This window comes from Echiichthys vipera (assembly GCF_963691815.1).
Source record: "Echiichthys vipera genome assembly, chromosome: 6".
NCBI classification, from domain to species: domain Eukaryota; kingdom Metazoa; phylum Chordata; class Actinopteri; order Perciformes; family Trachinidae; genus Echiichthys; species Echiichthys vipera.
The window spans coordinates 23,546,059-23,563,933 of NC_139831.1; the positions used below are offsets into that span (position 1 = coordinate 23,546,059).

General features: G+C 41.8%; 1 protein-coding gene across 3 annotated transcripts; it reads right to left on the reverse strand.

The window, feature by feature from the left end:
• Positions 1 to 5,459: 5,459 nt before the first annotated feature.
• Positions 5,460 to 17,161, reverse strand: slc7a2 (solute carrier family 7 member 2). 3 transcript variants are annotated; one of them, XM_083915194.1, is made up of 13 exons: positions 16,931 to 17,161; positions 15,947 to 15,997; positions 15,229 to 15,606; positions 14,833 to 14,988; positions 13,400 to 13,565; positions 13,171 to 13,307; positions 12,425 to 12,647; positions 11,432 to 11,571; positions 9,860 to 9,962; positions 8,593 to 8,804; positions 8,338 to 8,504; positions 8,100 to 8,208; positions 5,460 to 7,809 (listed from the first exon to the last, which is right to left on the reverse strand). In XM_083915194.1, the coding sequence occupies exons 3-13, from the start codon at positions 15,596 to 15,598 to the stop codon at positions 7,652 to 7,654; spliced, it is 1,941 nt and encodes a 646-aa protein (XP_083771320.1). In that variant the 5' UTR covers positions 15,599 to 15,606; positions 15,947 to 15,997; positions 16,931 to 17,161; the 3' UTR covers positions 5,460 to 7,651. The 3 variants fall into 3 exon arrangements, with proteins under 3 accessions (XP_083771320.1, XP_083771319.1, XP_083771318.1); XM_083915193.1 differs by lacking the exon at positions 15,947 to 15,997; XM_083915192.1 differs by lacking the exon at positions 15,947 to 15,997 and having other exon boundaries at positions 15,229 to 15,609.
• Between the last annotated feature and the right edge of the window lie 714 nt (positions 17,162 to 17,875).

Genomic DNA, 17,875 nt, shown 5'->3' on the forward strand with positions numbered 1-17,875 from the left:
ATTACGTTACAGCACAAGTCACACGAAGGCCACTTGAAGAGCAGAGGGAAATTGGGCCGGGGGAGCAGCGTAGGATGAAATGCACCTGCCCTTGTTCACTTCAGCCAAAACACCAGGTGAAGGTTTAGAGCTTTACTGCTTCTTACAAACAATCAAAAATACCTTAAGACTCATTTCAATGAGATGAAGGTGTTTTCTAGGGATGATTGCAAGATATCTGCACCGTGGGCCCAGCTGCATCATCTTTGATTCAGAATCTTCTGTCTGTGAACTATATCATGATAATCATCATTATTGCTATGATATGTTGCAAATAACTTTTATTCCATGCGTTTACAGATAATGTTGAGAAGAAACCACACAAGTCAAGTGTGTAGCTATATATAATCTAAGTAGACTGAATATACACTGCAGCTAGTCATTTTTCAGTAAACTAAAGATTATGAGCTATATGAGATTTTGTAAGAAACTATCTGCTAAATAGGCGAACAGCCCATTCATGAAGCGCACACAGGAATACAGACTTATAATAAGATATTATTTATAGAAAACTGAAATAGAAGAGCATGTCAGATAATGACATTTTTTAATGATGATGAAAAAGTTGCTTTATTTTTGCATATTGTTCTTTAGTGGTGAGCAATCACATAGTTGTACATCCTTTACTGCCACCTAACCATGGTTAGGTTCCTGCACCAAATGCATAACTACAATGCATTGTGGGTGATATCCAACTCTGGGGTGACCATCCTTGTTTACCCGATCACAGCCCTCTGAGGGTAGATCTCATCAAGTTCACTTCAGTTTTTCAGACAATTGGAACAACACTTAAGATGGCGGCGGAGATTCCCCCGAGTGCAAGTGCTGAGGTGAATTGAACGAATTTTGAACCACTATCCGGCTGTTAAGACCAGGTCCTCGATAACGGCACTCTCGTCGTATGCCACCCCGGGGTTAGCGGCCGAGCGTGTTGCTGCAGCACTCACTTGTTTGTATTTTGTCCTAGTGCCCAGAAGCACATTTGCACATTCACTCCCACACATGCGGGGAAGAGGATATCACCTCCAAAATCAATCAATCATAAGGCTCATAATTATCTTAAACCCTCTACTAGAAAAATGTAGGTATGCATAATTTTAGACCCTACCAAAATGGAGATATGGGCAGGAGAAGGAGTGTACGCAAATAAAAAGAGCCGGAGTGGATAACATTCAGCAGCAAGGCTCCAGCAGAGATACAACTCTTCTGCTCAACCTTTTTGTGCATTGTGTCCAATGTTATTTCTATTGTGTTTCGTGCTTGGTGCTCAGGCATGGACTCCAAAGTTTTTTACGACACTGCACTGCCGACTTTGAGCGTGCAATACACCTCACTAGCCCACTAATGAAAACCAAGAAGGTAATTTGCATCAAAAAGCAAAAAGGAGAATATCGAAACAAAATGAAAAAACTCAACCCACCTGGGGTTCGGTCATCCAAGCGTGTCTATGGTAATTCTTTTTTTCATTTGGTCCAGTGATGAGGTAGGCGGAGTAGACGGGGATCCTGCGCTGAGTGTCGTAAAGGGTGGCGTAGCGGGCCGGTGGCAGTTCTGCGGCCTGTTTTTGTAGCATTGCAGCACCTGCCAATATTGCATTTCGTCGCGATTGTCGTAGTGATGCTGCTGCTGCCTGTATACGTCGCTGTGCCTGTTGTTGTATACCCACCCGTGTTTTCGCATCTACCGCACTCTCGTACCTCTGGCAGATCCATTTGTAGGTGTTTGGATTCAGGTAACCTGGAGCAGGTGGGGCAGTATGGGGGGGGGGGAAATATTTAGCACAGTTCTGTCCAAAAGGATTGCCGCCGGTGACTTGGGCTTGGTCCACCACCTCCCCCTCCACCAATGAGACAAGAGCCAGCAGCACCAGCAGACCAATCAGCTTCATGGTGATGATGAAGGTGATGATGATGATGATCAGTGTTCTCCGTCAGCTTCAGCAGGAGAGTGAGGAGAGCAGCTCAGAGTGGCAACTTTAATACACAGCAGACACACACACACACACACACACATACATAAGCACAGGCATGACCATCGAGGGTTGTCCCTGCCCACAACTGAATTTCATGGACAAACGTTTGACACCTCAGCATTCAGTCACCCCATCACACCAAATTTCCATACTCCGACTTTGTCTGATCTCACTGTAGAGAGGCTAACGGACATCAGATACAGAGAGAGAGATGGAGGGAGGGAGAGAGAAGGGAGCGAAAGAAAGACATAGAGAGCCAGAAAGAGGCAGACGTAGAGCCCTTTACACCAAATCTTCTGCCTGACTTCTCAATATGTCTATGATTATATATCTATTTTCTTTCATGTTTTAAGTTTTGATTATCTGTGTAATTACTTGTTGCATAGTGTGATTGACAATAAAGTTCACTTCGACTTTGACCTTTTGCTAGGGCAGTGAGCTCATCCATGCAGTATCACACTACAACTGGTTTTCGTACGTTAACCACGTCTGAGTGTGTGTGCGTGTGTGACAGAGAGAGACAGAGAAACAGGGCTGCAATCTGTCCCCTACTCTATTTAACATTTATATTAACGAATTGGCTAAAACGCTGGAACAATCTTCAGCGGCTGGTTTCACACTACATGACTTAGAGATCAAGTGTCTGCTGTATGCAGATGACCTGGCACTAATGTCTCCTACCAAGGACGGACTACAGCAGCACTTAAACCACCTGCACACGTTCTTTCAGACCTTGGTCCTAACAGTCAAACACAAGACAAACATATTTCCAAAAAGGTCTGGGTATCATGATCACAACTTTTAATTCTATTTAGATAGAGTTGAACTAGAACATACAAAAAATGACAGATATTTAGGCCAAAATATCAGCAGCTCATGCAGCTTCGACACAGGTGTGAATGACCTGAGAGACAAGGCAAAGACAGCTTTTTATGCATCCTGATTAACATTTGGTTAAAACTCTAGACCCCATACCTCTGTACGGCACTGCAGTGTGGGTACCACTTTTTATATTTTTTTAAGATTGTTTTTTGGCAGTTTTTCAAGCCTTTATTATTAAGGGCAGATATGAAATGGGGTGAGAGAGAGGAGGAGACATGCAGCAAGGGCCGCAGGTCGGAATCAAACCTGTGGCCACTGCCTTGGGGACCTTCAGCCTCTTTACATGGCACGACTGCCCTAACCACTCAGCGACCAGCCTCACCAAACATCTGAACTTTGACAATTGAGTGAAACATCCAATAGAAACACTTAATGTGTATTTTTGCAAAAGTGTGTTACATCTTCTCAGAAACGAATTACACTGTGAGTGTCGATGAACGGGTGGATGTGGGTGTGCGTTTTCGCCAGTAGGGGCACTATGACTATGAGTCATTATTGAGGTGGGGTTGTGTTCAGGGCAGAGGTCTTGTCATGCATGAGAAATGTGTGGAAGATTGGATAATATATGCTCAAGTTACAGCTATTTACTGTTTGTTGTGAAAAGGGTATATTTGGCGCCAAGCCCTGCCCTCACGGTGCAGTGAAAACTCAAAGTTTTCAGTATTGTTTGGTCAGATATGTCTTTCGAGGATACAGGCTGATTTTATAATTAAATCTGTGTTAAATCTCTTGGAGGAGTTTGTTAAAGTATGAAACGTGCATATATCAAAAAAATGAATTGGGACAATACCCCCTCCAAATTAAAAACTGTAAAAAGAGCCATCAAATTCTACAACAATTGAAAAGCAAGCGGTGGCAGAATATCTGACCATTGTGACTGATAAGACTTTAAGAAAGACATGGACTAAGTACAGACTCAGTGGACACAGCCTGGCTGTGGAGACTGGGCGTCACAGACAGACCTGGCTGCCCAGGGAGGCAAATTATTCCTTCCCAAAAATTCTACACAATTGTCAAGAATTTGGAAAGATCAGAAAAGAAATAATCAAAATACCTATTTGGCAAAAAACAGAATTGCTGCATATTAGTAAATAAAATACCTGTTGTCCTGCCACGACCTGAGGGACATCACATTTCATTATTGTTCTTTTATGTGTATATTTGCTGTAACTGTATTTTGTTTTGGTTTGTGATAAATAGCTCATGTGTATCATTGTTGTTGATAGTTTTTTACTTTGGAAATAAAAGTGCTGTCTTTCCATGTCAATAAAGCGCATTAAATTGAATTGATTCTCACCTTCTGTGCATACCCAGGTGCTAACAGCCAAAGCTGTGTGTGTGTGTGTGTGTGTGTGTGTGTGTGTGTGTGTGTGTGTGTGTGTGTGTGCGTGCGTGCGTGTGTGTGTGCGTGCGTGCGTGTGTGTGTGTGTTTGTGTGTCCATATCTTCTCCACATTGCCTTATGTATCATCAACATCAGCGCTGATCATCACATCCCTTCCTATGTGTGCGAGTGTGTGTGTGTGTGTGTGTGTGTGTGTGTGTGTGTGTGTGTGTGTGTGTCCATATCATGACCACATGACCATCTAGATAGAACTGTCCCACACAGCTGATTTTCATAGACAAATGTTTGACACCTCATCACACCTGATTTCCATACTTTGATCTCACTGTGAAGCTAACGGCCATCAGATACCGACCTGAAGCGTGTTGGGTTAGAGAGAGAGTGCCTGCGATCAACCATTTCATGAAAGGGGACATATGAAGTAAACGTGGTTTCATTTTGTTCTACCTCGGGTAAAGCTGACAAAAGCACTTTAAAGTGTTTGTGCCTATACTAACTGTGACCCCACATTTAAAATTGAAATTCCACACCTGCATGTTTTACCTTCAGCAGATGGCGGTCGGCACATCCCCACATTAAGCAATGTACTGCTGTGGACGGGGGGAAAGAAAATCTTTATCAGTGTAAGTGCACGATAAATTTACTTTCGATTGCCGTCAGACAATCCTGTCCTTTGGGACTACTGTACATTTGCTCAACTGTAGAACTTCCATCTTCTTATGAGTAAGCATGCGCACTGCAACAAATAGGCTGTTGGGCTTCTGCTTTCATCGCTGTGTCCTGCTTTTAATACCTGTGTTATTGATTTGTTTCTTTTGTGAAGGACATTGAGCTGCATTTGATGTATTTTATGTATAAACAAACTAATATCTTATAATCTTTCCCAGCCCCCCTGGCATGTGGTGTCTCTCTTTCTCAAAGACAGCGTCTTGTTTGATATGGATCATATATCTATGAGATATACCCCACCTAAACTTCTCAAATGGTTTTAATCTTAATTTTTTATGAAAAAGTTATTCAAATTTTGCAGAAAAGTCCAAAAATGCCCACATGGTGCAAGCACAGACAGAAAAATTGATATATGGCTTATTTTTTCCCCTCAGATATCCTGCTCACAGACTAATGACAATGAAACACGACTACAAACAAGAATAACAGACACTGTCTTACTGGAAAATACATTTATTGTACATGTCTGTGCAGTTGGTAACGTGATACTACATCATGATTATCTATGTACTTTATCCTGTAACCTCACTGGAAGACTCTACACTGTTGATGTAGAGGCCCAGTCTGGTACAATACCTACTTTACTCCTGCTGAGACGACCTTCTCAATTTGTTCCACACAATTTCGAACCATTGCACTGCACATATCAACCCGATCACTCACAGTCTCAGTATCTGACCTTTTGAAAAGTGTAGGATGTGTGTAAAACACTGGAAGTACAGCAAACAAGTTTCTACCTACAGTGATCTAATAATAAGCTCACTGAGCCTGAAAACTCATAGAACAAGAAAAGCGGGGTGACCCCTGAGAGCGAAGAAGAAACTATGTAAGCACTGAATCTTCAAGCACGTAAGCACAAAAAGTCTCTTAAAGCTGGTTAAAAAGCAACAACGACTCCAATCTTTGAATCAAGACACCGGGAAAAATGCCTAGTTCATCAAAGGACAGACATTTTTTTTATATACAGTAATACTTTACCTTACAATTAATCGTTGTGCTTTTTGTTGCGCGACGAGAGGATCATTTCACGAAGGTTATAGTAACATAATGCGTCTGTATCAAAATAGCACAAAATATCAGACAAACAGGAAAATACAGCGTTTTGTAATCTGAGAGAAAAATACTACTAAAAATACCTTTTTGGGTAAAGTTCTGTCAGATTGTTATAGTCCATAGATTGAACACACCCAAGCAAAAATAAAAAGTAAACCTGTTCTGAATAAAGCCACCACAGCTACCTTAAGAACTATTACATTGATATGATGTGTTACACAACAACTACAGAAGCCTGGCATTCTCCGACAGCACTTGTCCTACTTCCTAACATGTTAAGTGCCTACAAAACTATTCCACATATTGTACATTATGACCCTTTTATACAGTATATCACAATTTCACATTTATGCATATAAAACAATTATGGACAAAAAAGTTCTAAAATAAATTTCAACTGGATGATTGACAACATGTCTTTGACGTAATGTTGGTCCTTTTTCAGTGTCCAACACTTTCGTCAAAGAACAATGAGTGCTTCTACCACAAGCTAACATTTATTTCAATAGCAGTACACAATTCATGGATCAAAATCTAACAATCCTTAACTAGATAACAGATTCCCATTACTTTATATCTAAAACCCACTCATACAAACCTGTTTAAAGGGATGGTTTGGATTTTTGGGAAGTGTGGTTGTATGAGGTACTTGATCATATTATCTACAGTAGATGGCGGTCGGCACGCCCCCAGTTTGGAGAAACAGGCAGAAGAAAAGGCACAGGAGCAAAGCAACCACCAGCTGTGGTACAAAAGCCTTTCAACGCTCTCTTCAAAGCCTCCAGATGCCATTGACAAAAACAGTTCTTTTTCCCCGCAGAACACAGAAGTTGCTGGTCACAGCTAGTTTCTTTGTATTATTGTGTTTTAAAGGATTAGGATCTAATAAATATCACAAACAACCTAATCGATCGAGGCAGGAATAGACCGGTAAAGCTTGTGCTCTGCGAGGTAGTATTACTGTTTTTGGTGGCTTTGACAAAAACATACAGCAGCTTCTGTTCTCCTCGTGTAAACTGGGCTATCTGACAGCAATATAAAACAAGGAAAATATTCTAAATATAACGTTAACATAAACTGATATTTATTTTTTTAGGTGGCTAAAATATGTTATGTGCAGTACATTTATTAGATTCCTTCTACCTGTTTCTCCACACTAGGGGCTTGCCAACCACCACCTACTGTAGAATAATAATGCACTGACTATGGATAAGTGCCTCATGCAACCACACTTAAAAAATAAAAAACAATCTGAACTGTCCCTTTAAAATGTAACGATTAAGAGAAAAGACAAAATGTGTCAAAGTCCATAATGACAGATGTGTTACTGTAGTCCTGCATTATCTGCTTCAATGATAGAGGAAATGAACATCACTCTCCAGTGTGTTACCTGTCCTTTCATTTCTGCCTCCATGCTGTCCATGAAGCGCAATGTGACCTACAGGTTGTGGTTCCTTCACAGTGACGGAGCGGCTCTCCATCATGAGGCCGCTGATACAGAGTACTGACGCTGCCTTCGCAGGCTGAATGTGCTTGTGACCTAGGCACACGGTGGTGAAGCTGTATAAACAGGGGCATCAAGGCAGAGCTGCTGTGTGCTTTTATGCATCTGTTGCTGCACAGTCTTTCACTTTAACACTGGCTGGTCTTTTCTGGGCAGAAGAAACCCTCCTGGTCTTTCCCTACTGCACCCATATCGACCTGCTTCTCTCCGCCGGCCTTGTTGTGTTCCTTGCTGCGCTGGCGCTCAACACTGTGCCACATGCCGTAGCCAAAGTAGATTAGGAAGCCTGAGAGAAGTGTTGGAAGAGATGTGAGATACTTGAAAAATACTGGCTAAGGTATTACATCTTTGAGGGTAAAGTACCACTCATATCTGTTTGCTAAATATGAAGCTACAGGCAGGATACAGATAGCTTAGCTTGTCTGAACAACCAAATCCATCTACCAGCACTTATTAAAAGTTCATTCACATGTTCTTTATTGGTTTAATCTGCACAAAACATATGCTATTGTGACCATTTCTTGGTGACAATCACTGACTTCTTCAAGTTTCCAATGGTTGCCTGTTGAAACTCACCTACAGCCATCCAGACAGAGAAACGTACCCAGGTATCTCCACTCAGCTGAACCATTAGGTAAATATTGACAAATACGCTCAGAATGGGCAGAAAAGGCAGAAGGGGAACCTGTGATGGCAACAAGCAAAAAAAAAAAGCCAAAAAAAACCTACCATCAATTTATTTGTATTGGATTGGTCTCATCCAATATTGCAGGACTTGGTTATGAAATTGTGCACTTATTGAGCTGCCACGCACCATGAAGGAGACCTTCTTGCTAGTCTGAGGCTGTCTGCAGACCATGAAGACGCAGCAGCTGAAGATTAGGAGACACACGCACAGCAATGCCAGGATCCACACTTCCATACCAAGGATGGAGTAGATGTGGTACGTTGTGAGGTAGCTGACCACGCACACTACCAGCACTGTGGTTTAGAGGAAAACACACCTAATTGTGACGCCTTTTGTCACATGATTAAAACAACAAAGAAATATTTAAATCGACCTGCTTACCGAGCACAGAGATGGACATGTTGACCACACTGGAGGAATGCTCAGAGGGTGCTACAGGAGGGTGCAGGGCAGCCTGCAGGGTGGAGCTGCCACCCTTCAGCATGTTAAGGTGGGACTCTGACTCTGTCAGGTCAGACTCACCCTCCTCAGAGGACAGGTAGCCCCTCTCACCAGTGCCTGCCCGCTGTTCTAGGGTTCCATCTGGCTGGTACCTGGACCACAGAGGCATTAAGGGTTAAAGGTAAACCTACAAACCACTTTTATTTTGAAAAATATTGTAAAAAGTGAGATTTTCCCTTTACATTTTTGTCCTAAAGCATGTTGAGCCTGTGCTTTTTTAAACAAGCCATCAGGACTTCAATACATCTGTGATGTCACAACTTTACTATATAGAGGGTAAAATACTGCTACAGTCCTGTTACAGTCATTCCCCGTCTGCAATGAAGGTGCAGAGAGCACAGATGGGGAAGATACAAAAACGCTGACCAATCAGATCAGACTGGGCTTTAGTAGGTATGCCAGGTATATTCAGACAAAAAGTAAAAGAAACATAATGTGTTTTTCAAACATTAAATAATGTAAACATGTTCAAGGAAAAGCCTAAAAAATGTTGTACAAGAATTAACCTGAAAATGAGCATAACATGAGACTTTTAAGGTGGTTGGGTTTTAAAAAACAACTGAGGTCTATACTGCCCTACAAAGCCAAAATGCAAACAATGAAATGATTTAAACAACAAAAAAATGGCTCTAAGATTGTTTCATGACCCAACAAATGAATAGTTGGCAAATCTATGATAGATTATGGTCTACTGGTTTGACTCAGTATATTTTTTATCCAAATCAATCCTACCCCCCATACTATCAGGCCCAAATCTGTGCTGAACTCATGTAATTAATGATTTCTGCACTTAGGCTTTGTAGGGCAGTATAAATCCAGTTCAAACCAGAGAACGAACACTGTGTCCGTGTTTACTGCGTCTGCGGTGATGAGTCACCTTGGTGCAACCAGCAGAAGTGTACAGCAGCTCCAGAGTTTAGAAAGTACAGAAACCTAAGTAAACGCCTTATTCACTCAAGCAGCCGCTTGACATCCATACAATGGGAGCATTCACAGCTCTTACATCACCAGTGTGAAGCAATAAGACAAGGCGTATGTTACACCAACAGGGTAATCATACCTGTGGGCTTTTAGAAAAGCTATAAAGGGAAGCTATTTCACAATGTTTCACAAATAAGATTACTTAGTTATTTATAAACGTACCCACCTGAGAATCAGTACACACACAGCAACCAGTGAGTAGGCCAGCAGAGTACCAATGGACATCATGTCAACCAGTGCTTTGAGGTCAAACAGGAAAGCCATGATGGCTACAGCACGCAAAGAAAATGCAGTTAACACAAACACTCCTCCCTTTTAAAAGAATATTTACAAGAACTATGGTCACTGCTGTAATCATTCTCACAAAAACACATGAAAACATTTACACCCACCACAATATTCTTGCAATTATAAATGGGGAAGCTGTTTCCTTCAGGTGCAAATTAAACTCCATGCATTCATGTTTCACAACGAAAAGAAACAAAAGAGTTAAAAGTTCCCCCGGGCAGACAGCTGCAATCATCTCGGCACCGAGTGTCGTTTGATGTGCGATACACTGTGGTGTTCCCTCTCTTGTATCACAGCACCAGACTCCGGTACAGAGCTGATCTCGGCAGCACAGTTCAAACATATTAAAACAAAACCAACAAAGTAAGCTCCCCTGCCCCGCTCTAACAGTTGCTCAGTACATAGCCTGTGATCTGGGATAGATGGTGTGCTGGTGTCCCTGCCAGAGTTCACATCTGCCTGCCGCTTCACCATCCACCTGACAGATCTTAGCCCAGACACCTGAGCACAGCGACCATGATGCAACCACATAAAGGACTATACTTTAGAAGTAGACATCTTTAACAATGAATGAGCTCCACACCAGTCCCCAAAGGCCAATTGTTAGTATTTCCTTTACTTTGAATATCTAATCAAAGTCGACTAATTTTACTAAAACTAGTAAGTCTATTGTCTGTTTTGAGCATGTTTTCCCCAAGATTAATGACTGCACACTGCATCGATCTTCTCAACTCTCCACAAGAAATTGAATAAGTTCCTAAAATGTTTAGCCTTTCTCATAAAGATGTCAGAATGCAGTCAAAAAAGAAAGCATATTTTAAAAAAAGCTACAGTGCTCGAAGTGACTAAAGCGAACCCAGATAATGTCCATGAACTTATCAGCCTTAACTATGTGTGTAATGTTTTCTCACATGCTTTTTGGAAACACCATCACCGAGTTTAACATGCAGTCATTACCACCAACGTGCAGAGACAAAACAAAAAAAACCCAAACAAGTCCACGATACAACCACATGATAGTCGAGTCCTCGTCTCAAGAGCTTACCCGCGGTGGTACCTGCCGCCATGGTGGCAGCCACAGGAGACTGCCGTTTACTCACTTTGGACATAAATTTGAACAGAATACCGTCTCGTGCCATGGCAAAGAGAATGCGCGGCAGAGGGAACATGGAGCCCAACAGGCTAGGGAGAAGAGGGTTCATGGTTAAGTTGAGGGCATTCTGGGAAAGAAAACATGACACCTGCACAAGTGTGAAAGAACAACATGTGTATATGGAGGAAAAACCTCCTACAAACTGGATCATTTAAAGAAGAAAGTGTTTGAGGATAGGCCAATTTCCAGAAGGAAGAAACAAAATGATTATCTGCATCTTTGGCTGCGTCTTTCACAGTTGATTGGTGGGAAAAGATTAGCAGGAGTAATGTCACTGGACGCTCCCCCGGCTCTCACCTGCTACTACACCGGAGGTCATAGTGGCAATAAGTGGGGTCTTCGTCTTAGGATTGATTCGGGCTAAGACTTTGAAAAGCACCCCATCCTGTGCCATAGCATAGATTACACGAGGCATGGGGAAAATGGAGCCCAGCAGACTGCATGAGACAGCAGAGACATGCAAGACCAACACGTTAGTCAAAAGCCCCAAACACAGACACACACACACACACACACACACACACACACACACATACACATTTTTACACCAACAATCACATCATAAAAGCTTCAAGGCATGCTTAAAGTCAAGTGTGTCTTTCTTTCCTATCGGCACTTATCACATACATTTAAATAGAGAAAAGTTAGATTGTAGCTGCTTTTAAGGGCAAATTAGATGTTGCTAATGTCTTTAAACAGTCCAATTTGTCTGTTTGAAAATAGATTTTAGTTTGTGGTTTTTTCCAGGTTTGAGTGCTGGTTTGGAGTTGAATTTAGGTGCCCTTGACTCCTACCTTTACTTCTTATCCAAAAAACTGTAGTGGTTAAAGTGGAATTTGATGAGATGGTGACTGTGAATGGAAAACTGAGGGGGGAAGTGATACAGTAAACCTTCAGGGAAGAAAGACAGAATTAAGTCACACCAATATATTTTTTTATAGACAAACTTGTCCACCTTATTTATGATACTTTAATTATAAAGGGATAGTACATTACACATGCAAGAATCTATAAAAGAAATAGATTTAAGCACTGCGCCCGCTACGTCCCATTGCACAACATGAATCAATCCAATAATAAGACAGATAGACAGAGATATGTGGTCAGAACTTTTGACCAAATCTCTTTCACCATTATAAGCCATTTATAGCACATCATTGAGAAATTAAAGTCACATAATAGATTCTGCTGACTCAAATACAGTTAACATCTAAATGGTGTCATCTATGACATGAACATTGATCTCTTGTCCTCAACTTATTTATAGACAAAAGGAAATCCAGTGGGTACCTGGTGGAGAGGGCGCACAGTGAACCTGCGGCGACCACATATTTGGCAGGGCCCCAGCCCACATATTCAAAGGCCATAGGCAGAGGGCTCTTCTCGTCAAGCAGGTAGTAGGGCATCATCAGCGTGAGCGCAGCTGACACACCAAAGTACGCCAGGAAACACACGGTCAGTGACACCACGATGCCGATGGGAATGGCTCTCTGTGGGTTTTTCACCTCCTCACCTGTCACACACGCACAAACACACACAAACAGTGGTGGAAGTACATTTACTCAAGTGCTGCACTTAAGTATAGATTAAAGGTATTTGTACTTTACTTGAGTATTCCAATGTTATGCTAAATCACACTCCACTACAATACAAATATTGTACTCTTCCACTACATATGTCTGACAGCTTTATTACTTTTTCATTACTTTTACATCCATTTCCTGTCTTAAATATTAGCACAATCCTGAACATCTACGGCAGGAAAATGCAAAATACAACATTAATGCAGCATTAATATAAATCCAGAAACACCGTATATAACAGTAAAACACTGATACTTTAAGGATATTTTTTTCTGATAATATTAATAAAGTTTTACTTTATTAATAAGGTTTTGAATACAGGTTTATTATTTTTTTCACAGTCTGGTATTAGTACTTTTACTTAATTAAATGAACACTTTTTCCTCCACTGCACAAATATCTTTTCATTTAGCTTTGGAATCACTCTATATCCAACACCAATCAATGGCTCACCTGTAGTTGCAATGCAGTCAAATCCAACAAAAGCATAAAAGCAGGTGGCAGCTCCAGCTAATGTCCCACTGAAGCCATAGGGCATAAAACCTCCAACTCCATAATCACTGCTCACGTTGGCCGTCACTGACAAGTTCCTGAAACATACAGAACATGTAGACATCAACAACAGCTTTGCAAAAAATGGGCTTTGCAAACACATAACTGTAATGGTTAATGAAAGCATTACCTTGTAATTATGGTGACATTTATAAGGGATTCTTCAGTTATATCCCAGTTGTACGTGTCTCCTTTAACAAAGCCGGAGATGATGACGAACAACAGTACGAGCACGTTGATTGAAGTGAAGACTTTATTGACCCAGGCCGATTCCTTCACCCCGAACGACAGGAGGCCTGGGATGAGCAAAAAGGCAACCAAGCTCAGTGCAGTAGTTTGATGTTTGATGTAGTTTAACTGAAATGCTGGCACATTTTCAATCAATACTGTATCAATGGGTGTCACTTAACCAAAACAACTCAATTGGATTTCAAATTAAACAGCTTCCATATGAACAAGGATCTACAGTCGTGATAGCAGCTCTGTAAACTGTATTCAGACACAAGGGTGCTTTGAGCTAAATGCTAACATATTGATGCTAAGCAGGTTTATTGTTTTCCTTGTTCACCATCTTAGTTCAGCGTGTTAGCATGCTTCCATTTGCTAATACTGTGTATTTGTTCATAAACCAACGGATTGGACAAATTACATTTTTAACCTGATGATTGCGTTGGATAGAGCCTAGGATGAGAATTTCCAAAGTTATTATAATTTATCGTGACAGGTACATGAAAGTGTTGCATATCTGTAAGCAGATATGGTGGAACCGTGTGTAATAAACATATCAATTTAAGAATTTGTTAACAAGGAAAAAAGTCCCCAAAAAGCAGAGTTTACAATCCCCTATTTTTTTCTCTTTTTTTCAGTAAAAAAGGAGCTGATCTTTTTTTATATGTTTTTATGAAAATATTTTGCAAAAGTTCTACATCTGTGTAGCAAAAAAACAACCAAACACTAGTGGATTGTTTCTGGATCCCACTGACCTATAATGTAATCATTGGGTTGGCAGGCCGTTGGATATAACACATGATAAAGATTTCAGTTTTAGCTGGAAGGTCATAAAGATTGAATTTAACCAAAACAAGTTCAGTTTAAAAACTTGGACTGTAATGAATTCAAGGAAATGAAAATGTAGTACCCGCCAAGTCATCAATAGCTACTGACTAAACCCTCGGCTACTGTGGGGCTTCTCAGTGACTTGAGGTCACTTGAGGAAACAAGTTGCACCGGACTGTTCCCAGAGAGCCAGTGCGTTTACATGAAGTTTAAAAACCCTCCTTGTATTTGACTTTGGGAAAGAGAAGTGGGGTCCTGCTGAAGACCAGCTGGGTGATCAGATGGGGGAGGGGGGTGGTGTTGTCTCCATGTGGACTCTGATAGGGACCCTGCCCTATTAAACACATATCGCAGTGTCCTGCCATCACTTAATTGGATTATGCCGTGCAACCGTGGCTCATGAAAGTTGGCTGTGTCGAACATGATTTCCTAATTTCCCTTCTTTTTCCGCAGCCCCTGTACCGATATATCGACTTTATGATTTTTAATCTGTATTTGTTGTTATACCAGAAAGCAGCAGTATCAGGCAGACGGCAAAGAAGTCGGGATACTGAGCCAAGCCAGGAGAGTTCATGCTGAAGTAGGTTTTACAGAAAACCTCTATGTGCCCTCCTATCATTTCATCAAATGTGCCACTCCAAGCCCTGGCAACTGAGGAGGTACCTGCGAGAAAAGTGAAAAAAAGAGAATCCATGAGTCAGCATCTTCTTTAAAGGTCTCGTATTATAATACAGAGGGTGAATAGCGGTAAATTCAGACAGCCAGTATGAGAAAAATAATGTTTTTGGACATTAAAGGATGTAAATATGCTGTGGTAGAACCCCAAAATACAGGTGTGAACCTGAAAATGAGCATGATATGTCCCCTTTAAACAACGTGATTCAAAGACTGCCTTTAACTCACCAATCACATAGGAGAGAATGAGGTTCCAACCAGTGATGAAGGCCCAGACCTCCCCTACAGTCACATAGCTATAAAGGTAAGCAGAGCCAGTCTTGGGGACACGTGCTCCAAACTCAGCGTAACACAGGCCGGCCATGACGGAGGCTAGGGCAGCGATTAAGAAGGAGATGACGATGCTGGGCCCTGAGTTTCCCTTGGCCACCTCGCCGGCCAGAACGTAGACGCCAGCGCCCAGAGTGCTGCCAACACCCAGGGCGATGAGGTCGACGGTTCCCAGGCAGCGGCACAGCTTCGAGTCGTCCAGGCTGTTCATGTCAACCACTTTCCTGCGCACCAGAGAGCGCCCGAATGACAGAACCTGCTCCAGCATGTCGGCAACTGCTGACAGAAGGAAAGAAAGAAGAAATGGCTGAAAATACCTGTGCAGCAGAGGTCTGGCCAAGATACATTTAACTTCTAGCCAGGCCATGAACTTAAATAATTCATGCTCTGTGGTAGAAGCGGATAGTTTGATTAGATGAATAAAAAATGTGTATGTGAGTAGGTATAGGTGTGCAGCACAGGTAACACACGTAAAGAAGAAATATTTGATCTCCCCCAGCCAATAGTACTATCTTTATCTCAGCATCAATATTTGCACTTTTTTTAAAACATTCAATAGAAGGTGCAAGAATTTTGAAACCAAAGGTCAGGTCTGTGAGCACAGTTGTAACTCCACCTGCGTTGCCTTTTGAGTGGCTCTTGAAGCTTGTTCTCCAGACAGAAACTGCTGAAAAGTCAGTTGCATAATGTGAGGAAGAAACAAAGGTTGCATTAGGACTGTTGAGAGAGAGAGAGATGTTCTACAAACTATGACATGCATTTTTAGGAATGCTGCCAAGTGCTGCAGCATGGTAAGGCTCATACAGTAAATGTCCCATTAAAATCCATTGTTTGGCGTTATGGTGCAAATCTAAGGGCTCAAAGAGCTGCATTCATAAGAGGACCATGAATGCACCGCTAGAACACAATAAAGACATTCCAGTACCTTTCTTTACTAATTACATAAAAAAGACAAACTGCAAAGTATTCTTTGTTTTCATTGTCTTGTGTCTTAAAATGTCTCTTTTCATTAGTGAAACTGAGGATCCTGCCTGAGACGCTTGCATGAATACAATAAGATGAATGAGGAATGAGACATGCCCTCCAATGAATAGTTTCTAGCTTGCTTTTGAAGTTAAAGTATCTTCTTTGAACCAAAACTTTGATTATCTCGACCGTAAATTAACACTGACGACCATCCAAATATGCATTGACCTCCATTTAAGCGTGGTGGAAATAAGTTTTGGATCTGACAGCTCATTTACATTACAATGTGGGCTGTATTACAGCGTCCCCAAGATTGCAGTGAATTAAAAGGTGACAATTGCAAAGAGCAAAATCAGATTTAAACAAGTGAAGATTCAGTCTTGGAAACTGACAATGGTAAAAGGCAGTAATTTAGCATTTCATCATTATTCCAAACATATGTTTTCCTATGTACAGTGACAGCAACATCTTGGGCATATCTTAAACTGACATGTTGAACTTCTCTGCAAATACGAAGTGAACAAAAGGTCACAAACAGCTCACAGCTACCGCACAAGTTTGACCAATAAGTTCCAGCATTAGTTATTCAAGATGTTTCCCCAAACATTGTATTTCACTGGACACATGCACCTACCTGTTAGAATGACACAGTATGGATATGACGGGTCTGGATTCAGACACTGAAAGAAAAAAGGCTGTCAGAAATCAGAAGTGTTTCTTCCAGCTTGCACAGCCGATCAGCTGCATGTGAAGGGCAGGTAAAAAGTCAAAGATCCCCTGCTCCCATGAACTGCTGCCTCAAACCTCTGCTTTAGCACACTGCTCAACACTGATTCATATGCTGGCATGTGCACTGAGCAGAGCAGTACTTTTTACGCCTCCCCTCTGTCGACAGTGTTTCTTCATAGGATCTGCCCTTGCCCTAGACTCGAGCCTCACGGTCCACCACTGCCAGGGGAGTGACCTCCCCTCATGTCCCCTGAACGGAGACGTGAGGGGAGGAGGGGGCCCCAGGGAATAACTTTGTGTGTGTGTGTGTGTGTGTGTGTGTGTGGGGGGGGGGGGGCTCACCTCCATGCTTGAGATTTGAGGGAGTAAATACTCTGTGGAGAAAACATTGCACCATAAGCCCTCACAGCAGGTCTGAGAGGAGAGGAGAAAGGAAGGGATCTTGAAGGTAAAATTTGTTATTTCTAATGCACATAGATCCCAGCTGCCCAGATGCTTACTGACTACTGATAAATGGTTAGGCAACTGGCGTTGACAAACATTGAGGCAGACACTTGTGTTTACCCAGTGCAGCCCACAGGAGTGCTGCTAAAAGCATGGGTGCTGATTGGTCAATGAAGGGTGGACGAGCTACAGTACTGGGGGGTTAAGTCCTCCTAATGGAAGACAGGTATTGCTCAATGTTCCCTGAGTTATTGGACCCATGGACATAACAAAATCAATAACACAGCTCACTGTGGTACACCACCAAAAGCCTGGCATCTCCACGGCAACTTCAGTTACAAGTTTGAACTCCCAGAGGGAATAAAAGGCACATTTTTCCATTAAACACTGCCCGTGAATTACAACT

Bases quoted from the DNA above. Each gene is read 5' to 3' on its own strand.
- slc7a2 (XM_083915193.1), bottom strand. From the start codon at position 15,598: ATGCTGGAGCAGGTTCTGTCATTCGGGCGCTCTCTGGTGCGCAGGAAA. The intron at 14,989-15,228 runs GTGAGTTAAAGG...CTTTTCTCGCAG, and splicing joins CATTCTCTCCTATGTGATTG to GTACCTCCTCAGTTGCCAGG. The intron at 8,805-9,859 runs GTGGGTACGTTT...TCTGTGGTCCAG, and splicing joins GTGTGTGTACTGATTCTCAG to GTACCAGCCAGATGGAACCC.